The sequence below is a fragment of the Mesitornis unicolor genome, unplaced genomic scaffold (genome assembly GCF_000695765.1).
Source record: "Mesitornis unicolor isolate BGI_N332 unplaced genomic scaffold, ASM69576v1 scaffold51267, whole genome shotgun sequence".
In the NCBI taxonomy this organism is placed as follows: domain Eukaryota; kingdom Metazoa; phylum Chordata; class Aves; order Mesitornithiformes; family Mesitornithidae; genus Mesitornis; species Mesitornis unicolor.
In genome coordinates, this window is record NW_010196885.1 from 1 (window position 1) to 9,626 (window position 9,626).

Sequence of the window (9,626 nt, forward strand, 5' to 3'; positions counted from 1 at the left end):
AACCCGAAAAAAAAAGGCAAAGCTGCGCCCAAACGAAGCGAATGGGGAGTTTTCTGCCAGTACTGGCCAAGATAAAGCCTGCAGACCTGTCAGTGAACTTAGAACTATCTCAAGTTACAAGTCTAAAATAAAAAATAATATTAAAAAGAAAAAAAACAGACCCTCAAAAGCTCACAGTATTAAGCATTCACTGATCGGACCATTTTTAAACAAAACAAACACTTTTTAGAGGTTATTAAGCATAATATTAACAAAAAAAAAAGATTCGCACCACCTTGTTAAATACTGCACAAGCCCACAAACGGGCAGTGAAGGACAGGAGCTGGATGGAGGAGCTCCTCCATGCTGTTCCACACCATCCATGCTGTGTAGCAATGATGCGGAAACAATTTCCCTATTTACCACTGGCCGCCATACCTACAGTAAAAACTTTCTGCCTTGCAGTCTTCTGCATTTGATCTACTGCTCTAGCAGGGAGGTTAGACAAGATCACAGAATCCCAGAACGTTAGGGATTGGAAGGGACCTCCAAAGCTCATCCAGTCCAATCCCCCTGCCGGAGCAGGAACACCCAGATGAGGTTGCACAGGAAGGCGTCCGGGCGGGTTTTGAATGTCTGCAGAGAAGGAGACTCCACAACCTCTCTGGGCAGCCTGGTCCAGTGCTCTGTCACCCTCACTGAGAAGAAGTTTCTTCTCAAATTTAAGTGGAACCTCCTGTGTTCCAGCTTGTGCCCATTACCCCTTGTCCTATCATTGTTTGTCACCGAGAAGAGCCTGGCTCCATCCTCGTGACACTCACCCTTTAAATATTTATAAACATGATCTCTCTAGAGATCTCATCTCTAGGTCCCTTCCAACCCCCACAACTCATTCTGTGATTTCCTGAATGTATTTTAGTAAACTATGCTTATATGAACTCTTTTCCAGATACACTTTCCTGCCTACATATATATATATTTAAAGAAAGAAAAACTAGACTGCTTTGATAACACCATGTTTCTTCCTAGTCGTTGCATCTTGATCCAACACAGAGTAGCTTACCAATGGGAGAGAGCAAGAGGAGGCTTCAGCATCTTGTTTATTCAGTACTTAAGTCTCTCAGCCAACAAGGCCAGCCAGAGCCATCTGCTGCAGTGGGTTGTGTGAGGCACACTGCACAAAGAGCAAACACTTTCCCTGGGCCAGCCAGCTGCCACCTTAGCTTGGTGGATTGGTTGATGCCCCTACAGGTGGCCAGGCCATTTACTTTTCATCAGCAATTTTATTATCTGTTCAGTCCTTCAGCTGTTCAACAGAAACACACTTAATTCCCACCGTCCCCGAAGCATATTTGTGAGGAACCAACAATCTGGCTGCACGCAGTTTTGTTCTCCAGTCTCTTCTGAGCTCGTTTCAGCGCACTTATCTTGGGTGGAGGCAATACACACCACACACTCACTGGGAGAACTGGAGTCTACAGATAAAAAGACTCCATACAGAGACATAAAAGGCTTAAAGCAACTAACACCAAACCGACATGGAACATGTGTTTTGGCAGCTAGGAAGGTGCATCTCTGCTGGTCTGCAAAAGACATAAGGAGTCATGATTGCATTACCACTCTTTACCTACATTTAATAGTGAAGACATTTCAGTGCTGTTCCTTTTCTCTTTGATAGGGTGATAGTTTTGCCGATCAGTGAGATCCCTAAGCCAGAAGTTACAAAGAGAACATGAGAAGGGAAAGCCAGAAACTACAGCTACATCTTCAATTTTACCCCCTTACACAGTGCAGAGGGGGCATTTATAACATTCCTCAGTCACACCTGTCCCAGCTGACCTTTCCTCCAAACCGGACCCCACTAGTACCAGGTTTTGTATCATAGGTCAGGTCAGACTAAAGAAGGATCTAAGCTGCAAACAGGAGAACAACTGAAAAGCTAATTACAAAACACTTTTTGGCAATTCAGTTATAAACCGTCCCACTGCAGTACTAGCAATAAAAATCCAGTTCACTGCCATGTTAAGATAGTGCACAGGCAAATGCTCAGAAACTGTTCAGACAAACACCTCCCACAGAAGACATTTGGCTATTGCATGCAATGGGTGCAGAATTAAAAGTTAGCTGGGGAAGACGGATCCCTGGGCTGCTTCATTCCAACAACTTATAAGGAAATCTTCTGCATGACACACGTTTCGCTCTTCTCTTCCTGCCTTATTACAGGTTTTCCCATATCCTACATTTCTGTCTTATGTTGTACCTGGCAGATGTGGAAGCAGACAAATTTCTCTTATCCTCCAAGCTCTGGAGCACAGCTGCAGCCACCACTAAGGAGATGGGGAATTTTTGAGCAAAACCAGGGAGCTGTGTGCAAACCAAAGCACGTGTTACAGCTGTAGACAATCAAGCTGCTGAATTTCCTCTTTTAGTTTATTTCTTTTATCCCTGTTTCCTTCACTTAACCATGCTACCATTTTCATCATTTCAGCACCAAAACCTCCTTCCTTGCTTCTGCTTTGACTCAACACACTGCAGGGAACTTTGTTGTGTTGCACGAAGGGCGCACAAAGGCAGCTCCCTCCTCACCATTCCCCTGGCTAGTGTGAACAAAGAGCAACCTGTCAGTCAGAGCCTGTAGTGTCAAGCTATAGGCCTGCAGCACACAGCCTGCATCCCTTTACTATCAAAAGGAGAGGCTGCATCAATTGCATTTGGAGTCATACACTGTGAGTTTAATATGCAGATGATATTTAGCTTATGTCTATACCCTTGAGAGCAGCTGGGGCTCTTCCACCTTCATTCAGTGCTGGCTGAGTCACAGTTGCCATCTGTCACTCTTACAGCTCCATATACTGGCTTTGCCACCCTGCAAGAAAAAGCGGCTGCACCTCGATCACCTGCTCTCTTACAGATTAAAGGGAGCTTACAGGACTAGACAGAAGCTTTGTGTGTCCTACCCGTACCTGAGGTATCACCTAATGCAGATGTATCCAATGTCTCTCTCAGGGCTGAAAGAGGGAAAACTGCCTGAAAATCAAGTAGGTTATGATGCTTAATTCTCTACCCTGCACGTTCTCTTGCAGAATTCCCATCTGGATCACTCATGGACAACCAGAGCTCTATACTTGTCCCCCAGGGGCCAGAATATGCACAGAAGATTGCAAGGCCAGGGCTGGGGAGGGGGATATCCAAACAAAAAAACCTCAAAGCAAAACCCAACCCAAAAAACCCAAAACATCTATTTCCATTATTCAAGTCCCTTGAGAGAAGGAATCAAAATTAATTTCTGCTTTACATGCTTTCTACATTTGGAACACGAAGAGCCAAACCAGGAAGCTCTCTGTAACCCCTCAGGCTGAAAAAAGGCTGGACACAGCTGTTGCAGATTCACATGGCTAGAAAGGAAGAGTAGAGGAAGCCAAGTCCAGCCCTCAGGCAGGAAGCCCGTTTCCGCTGTAGCAGGCTCACCGTGCAAGTAGTATTTGAGAGGAGTGTGCATTTATGATTGGAGACTCACTATACTATTCCAGAGCATGAAGTGAAATGCTTTCATATTGCTTCTGCAATGAACACACGTAAGAGATACAGAACACAGCATTGCTACCAATTCCTTCCTCTAGTTTGAGAGCTCAGTCATGGGATGTCAAGTAACAACATACCCATGCCCTCCCCCAAAAAACCACGAAAAATGGTTTAAGTACAGTTGTTTTGTGATACAGCAGGTCCCTCACCAGCTGTCTTGGGGATTTTCATGGTAAATGCAGCACACACCACCTTGTTAATGTCTGTCTTCTTCAGGGAGAGGAGCGGAAAGGGAAAGGCGTTTTCAAGGCTGTATGAAACACACATTCTTGAACAAAGACAACTTCTCATCCTCTCATGGTTTAATGATTGCTGGAGGAAGATTCTACACCTTCTGAAAGGCACAGAAAGTTCGGTATGCCCATACCCAAAATGTTACACCAAACAGCAGTACATTCACCTGCTCCTGCTGTAGTAAGTGTTCTTCAAAGAACGTCCTCGAGTTGCTTGAAAAAGTAAAATATGTTTTTTAGTGAAGCCCTTATAGGTTGTATTGAGGGTTTTAGTAACAATGTTTATTAGGATTTAGTTTCTAAAAGGACATGTGTTCTTTCTTGGTCAAAGGGAAACTTCATGGTGGTACAAGGCTGCCAAGCAAAAAAGCTATAGAAGGCCAAGAAGTCACCAGAGCTTTAGGGAGGATGAAGAAGAAAACATTTGGCTCCCGCTCATAAATAATTTAAGAAAACCCAAAAATATCTGTACAAACACACATACAAACAGAAAAATCTCATGTTCCACAGATGTTCAGAGATTCAGCGACCTCTTGGGGGCACAGGTGGAGGATAAAAGGCTTCACAGCTTACAGGTCTGTAAAAAGACAGAGAATACAAATGCATTAAAAAGTATCAGAGAATAGGGTTCTGGAACAACATATTGCATGCAGTAACATCATATCTAAGAACACTGCACAAGCAATAGTCATACAAGAAGATAAACAGGCTATCAGTGATTCAGCAACAGAGCAGATGCCAAGGTGCCAGAGCCCTGTTCCTGTTCCAAGCTCGTTCCTCTGCTCTTCAGCTGCAGTAATTGTACTATCACTGGAAACAGATGCTATAATACTTAGTTGGAGTAAAACTTTGATAGTACAGTAGCTTTCTCCTGAAAGTTAGATTAAGAGCAATAGGAAGAGATCGAAAGATAAAATAACATTTTTTCAAACTAACTATAGATAAATTCCAGCTATATTCTTGACAGAGCTAAGCCAACACACAAAAGTTACTGCACCCATACATTAGTAATTACTCTTTTAACAGTCAGAGAATTTTATTAGCATCTATACTTAGATAAGCCACTGGGGCCTGGACTTCATCAACTTGCACTGGTTGGATTAAAGGAATGTTTGCAAGTTACTTAAGTTTCTTGTGGCAAAACCCCCCAACACCTTTTATAAAACCAGTGCAGTTCTTACTTGGAGGCCAATCATACATGTAAACAAGTGTGCTTTGGCAAGACATTTGTAAAAAGAAAAAGAAGTCCAAGGGAATGCCAAAAGAGAATTCCCCCTGCACTACGCTTTGCATGTTCCAAGAGGATCTTCTCACAAGGATCAGGTACTAAATCTCTGCCAGGGGAAGGATGCTACTTCACCTGGGTCAGTCTTATGGCAAGCGTCGTGTGCTTCTATAGTGCTGCCCCTCGCAGTGTGTGAATTGCAGCAACATCATTGCAATAGGAATGTTACCAAGTAGGAAACCAATTCCACAAAGAATTGCAGATGAGAAACAAGGATCTTACAATTCCTAACAGTGTGTGTCTATAGATAATGATCTGGTATATTTTGTTGAAAGACACATTCGCTTTCTGTCTTGATTTCTGCCCAAGGCTTCCATACCGATTCACTGAGAGTTCGATTTGAGCTGCATTTTAGCTTACCTGCTTGCACCTCGAGGAGGCACTCTGGGAGGCCTTTCTGGGAAAGGCAGCCTCTCTGCTTGGTGGGCAACTGGGCTGCGGCTTCTAGTTGTATCTTGGACTTCATTGTCCTACAAAATGAAGAAAGGAGGTTACACACCAGCAGAATTTGGTTCTTGTTAACTTCACAACAAAGTTGCTACATTTTGCCACTTCCGCAAATGCAATGCCATCCCTGAGCTCCTTTTCTTTTCCGTGAAAACAAAGCCATGTACTTAAGAACCGTGGACCAATAAATAGCAGAAGTGAGAGCTTACCTCACTGTCCCCTTCCATCCCACTGCTGACACTCAGTGTGCTCCGAGTGCTGGAGCGGTTACTTGCACTGCCTGGGGTGAGTAAGCAAGAGAAAACAAACTGATTATTAAATCCTGGTGATTTAACTGCAAATCACTAACTCAGGACTCCTTTTAACCTCATGCTTACTTCCTGCACACAAATCATTTAGTGCTTGTTTAGATTAATTTATTTCCACTTATTTTTCACATGTTCAGTATCCAAACAATGGCATTTCATACAACACAGACCACAGGGCCAAACTAATCAGTTTTTCTTTCCTCCTAGCAGATTTCTACCCTATCTAGGTCCAGACTTCTGGTTATATACTCAACTATAATCTAACTTAAAGAATTCAGTGCCAATATCAGATGTCAAATCAGGTGAATATTTTCACAAGTGTTACACACCCAACATTTATGTATTTATCAGTCTCCCCTGTGTGGAGGTTGATGGCTCCAAGCACTGTCACATATTCATTCCTGGAATAAGTGACTGCTTGAGAGGTTATTGTTCCCAGTAGCTCTTCACTACCCCCTCTCACAACAACCCTTACTCATCACAGGAATATTTCCTAGTCTATTTTAGAGCTAAAAATGACAAGTTTGTTCAAACAACCTCCAGCAACCATTTATGGAAACTCGCTTAACTTGCATAGACTACGAGTAGGGAATGTTTCTGCAATCAGCCACGCCATCTCTGAATGGGACAGCAATTCACAAATGTATGCTACACTGCTATGGCTGGTTTCAGTCATAAATACATCATGTTCTTCAGGGCTGTGCAATACTGGGACACTAATGTTCAGAAACCTACACACTGAAATGGAGGTTGGAGAGGGTTTTTTCATAAGATTCAGTCCCTCCCCAGCCTTGGTGAGGTAACTCTCATTTTCAGCTGGCACAAACTGCAGCACTTCAGAGTGCTGAATACTGTGTTAGGGTCCATTCTCACAATCATGCCATGGGAAAGAGAGCTGAGCTGCACACAGTGAACTCTGCAGACTCGTTAACATTTCTCTCACAACTGCTGATATGCAAGTTGCTGGCTCAGTCAGTCGCCTCTGGCACCTACTCTGGATGTGTGCCAGCTATATCTTGCCAAGAGCCACAGAGGTAGTAACCTCACTGGGACTCAGTTTTCCTTTAAGAAGGCCAGAATTATCTCAATGATTTCTGCAAGAATTGTTCAGTCTGCAGTAACAGTGATAATACAGGGATTTAAGTCGCACAAATTAAACCTAATAAAAAATATGCAGACTGTCCACAGGTCCGACAGTCACCAATGAAAAATACTGTCCTTTATCTGCAACAGCTGAGGAAACAAACACACAGGGAACAGTTCCCAGCATGCAATATAGCAATGCCCTTCAGACTAGAACATCACACAGAAAGTCACTGCTGAAAGTCACAGCAAGGAAGTAACTTTTTAAAATTTCTTTTCTTTAAGAGAGCAGCTGCCATCTACTTTTAAAAACTGAAGTCAGGTGAAATGCCTTCCCCAAGAAGGCTCAAGGGAATCTTTTACTCAGCTTTCAGGTTCTCCTCCTGCAGAGATGCAGACACAAGATGCCCAAACTGCTTGATGCGTCTGAAATTGCTTTTACAGTTTTGAAAACAGCTAACCTGAGGCATGCAAGGTTTGGGGTGGCAGTGTCAGTACTGGAATTCAGGAACAGAGGTCCTGTCCCCTGAGCTGACTCCAAAGTCAGGCTTGGGAATTGTTTTCCATGCAGCTTTCCTGTAGAGAGGGTGACACTCAGGGTTTGCTTACTTGTAGTGCTGGATGTGCTTTCTGTTTTCCAGTCTCCTCGCTTTAACTCCTTTTTTGGTGGGAAAATGTTTTTCCTAGGGGCGTATTCATATATTCCACATTCTGGTTTCCCCAAAGTATTATGAGAATGTCGAATGGGTACTGTAATTTCCAAATCTGGAACGGAAAGTGAACAGCTCAGAAGGGTCTATGCAAGTAGAGCCTCTGAGAGACAGCTTTGCATCCAAAGAACAAAATAAAACACAATCATGGAAGTGCAGTCATAACTGTACATGAATGAATGGAGTTCCCTCCACAGATGTGGGCATCCTGTCTTCAGTTTAGGAAATTGAGGAGTAAAGCCACTTCCTTATGTTTTAGCCAACAGGGACATGGATGTGAATATTAAAATACCACATAACTACAGTGCACACAGAGACATTTCTGCCTGAAGAGTCTATTAACATTGTTAGCTGCTTCCTTACCACAGAATGTCAGAATTAGGGACTGTTACCTGCACTTTTGTCTTTTTTTTGCTTCTCCATTTGTCTCCTGGTTATGCTGTCTCGTAGCCGTTTCAGGTTTTCCTAAAAACATCACAAGATACTATTTTCAGGGATTGGTTAAAGGAGGATGAGCAATATTTCTGACAATAACAATATTATATTTCAGCTAACTTTGCAACCAAGATGTAACAAAGCCTGCTAGACCTGGCTGACGTCCAAACCATGTCAACAGGTTTTAATCTATTCCCTTCAGATATCCACGTGTGCCTTCCAGAAGCCAAGCTTTTTCAGATGTTCATTGTGTATGTTAAGGTCAAGTTCACAGACTCACTGGCAGTTACAGATAAACTCCCTCTATTTTCTGTTTTCTCTGTGACACTGGCACAGAAACAAGACCCATGATCAAATCACTGCACAGTCCTTTCTGTACTAATGAACAGGTAATTCTGACCGCAGGGACAGAGGAGGCTGCCACACATCCCAGAGTGTGAGGGGCAATTCACAAAGAATTCAGGATGTCCCCACTGAAGCAAGAGGGGACACATGGAAATGGAACTGGGAGCAAAGTCTCTTTACCACTGTGTGCAGCATACTGCACCTCACAGTTAGAAAAGGTGGGGAGAAAAATTTTTTAAAAAGAGACAACTTTTCCTGCAGGGAAATATGTACATATGTAAGAGAAAGAAACCCCTGAATAGGTGGAAAAGCAGAGAGAGCGATTGCTTTACCATGAGGCAAGATCTGGAGCACAGACTTTGAAAGCTGTTCATGGGATAGGGCACAGAGCATGGCACTTCATCTCTGCTACAGACACGTACTAAAGTAACACTGCATTCTTTAGTAACAGAAGAAGGGATTTATCTGACTGTTTCTGGGTAGAAAGGAACTTTCCAAGAGAGAATCAGGAGAAAAGTCTTGGCTTTGTTCTGACAGCTCCCAAAACAGCATCACACACTAGAGATCAGCACCTCAAGTGTGAGAGCAGACTGCTGCAGCATGAACAAAAGGCTCCAAAAGAAGCAGGCAGTGGTTTTAAAGAGGGAGACCCACTCTAACTTGAGAATGGAAATTTTAAACTATGACTGCTACCTTCTATCAGTCATTACATTGCTGTTGCCAACATAATGACTCCCTCATTCAGCTAAGCCTCCCAAACTCTGTGCTTTCACTAATAACTGTTGCTAGACCTTGCTCAGCTGCAAAGAACAGGTAGTCCTGGAGCCATCAAACACAGAGAGGGATCAGACCATCTACAAGATAGGACTTTAAAGCCAATACACTGTCTGGGACACTGAGTCTTCACTGATTTGAAATGGATGAGAACTGACAAACTAAATGTTCACCACAGAAGTTCCCTGCCAGCAGGCAGGTACTAGGTAACCTCTAGAAAGGCAGTTTAGCCAACTGGATTTGGCTCAATTCCTAGTGTACAAGTCTCCAAAAACTAACAACACTATTGCAAGATAAGCAGATCTGTAAGACAGCTACCTGCTTGCTGCTGCATGGGAACAGCCCCTCTGTGTCAGGAGAGAACTCTGCTAGCTGGGGGACTGTGTTAGCAAACTTCCTGCTCCAACCACACACTGAATGGCTTGTGATTTATATATTTATATAT

At 43.2% G+C, this 9,626-nt stretch overlaps 1 protein-coding gene across 1 annotated transcript; it reads right to left on the reverse strand.

Annotated features, from left to right (window-relative positions):
* Positions 1-4,268: 4,268 nt before the first annotated feature.
* Positions 4,269-8,080, reverse strand: LOC104543898 (phosphoinositide 3-kinase adapter protein 1-like). The gene is made up of 5 exons (XM_010188616.1): positions 8,020-8,080; positions 7,527-7,682; positions 5,736-5,806; positions 5,440-5,549; positions 4,269-4,371 (listed from the first exon to the last, which is right to left on the reverse strand). Exons 1-5 carry the CDS (start codon positions 8,048-8,050, stop codon positions 4,317-4,319), a joined length of 423 nt encoding a protein of 140 aa, XP_010186918.1. The 5' UTR covers positions 8,051-8,080; the 3' UTR covers positions 4,269-4,316.
* Positions 8,081-9,626: the final 1,546 nt, after the last annotated feature.

What these genes read in the sequence shown, in the direction of transcription:
- LOC104543898 (XM_010188616.1), bottom strand. Translation starts at nt 8,050, where the DNA reads ATGGAGAAGCAAAAAAAAGACAAAAGTGCAG. An exon ending in AAGCACATCCAGCACTACAA is followed by an intron (nt 5,807 to 7,526) that starts GTAAGCAAACCC and finishes TACTCACCCCAG; the next exon opens with GCAGTGCAAGTAACCGCTCC. An exon ending in GGATGGAAGGGGACAGTGAG is followed by an intron (nt 5,550 to 5,735) that starts GTAAGCTCTCAC and finishes TTCATTTTGTAG; the next exon opens with GACAATGAAGTCCAAGATAC.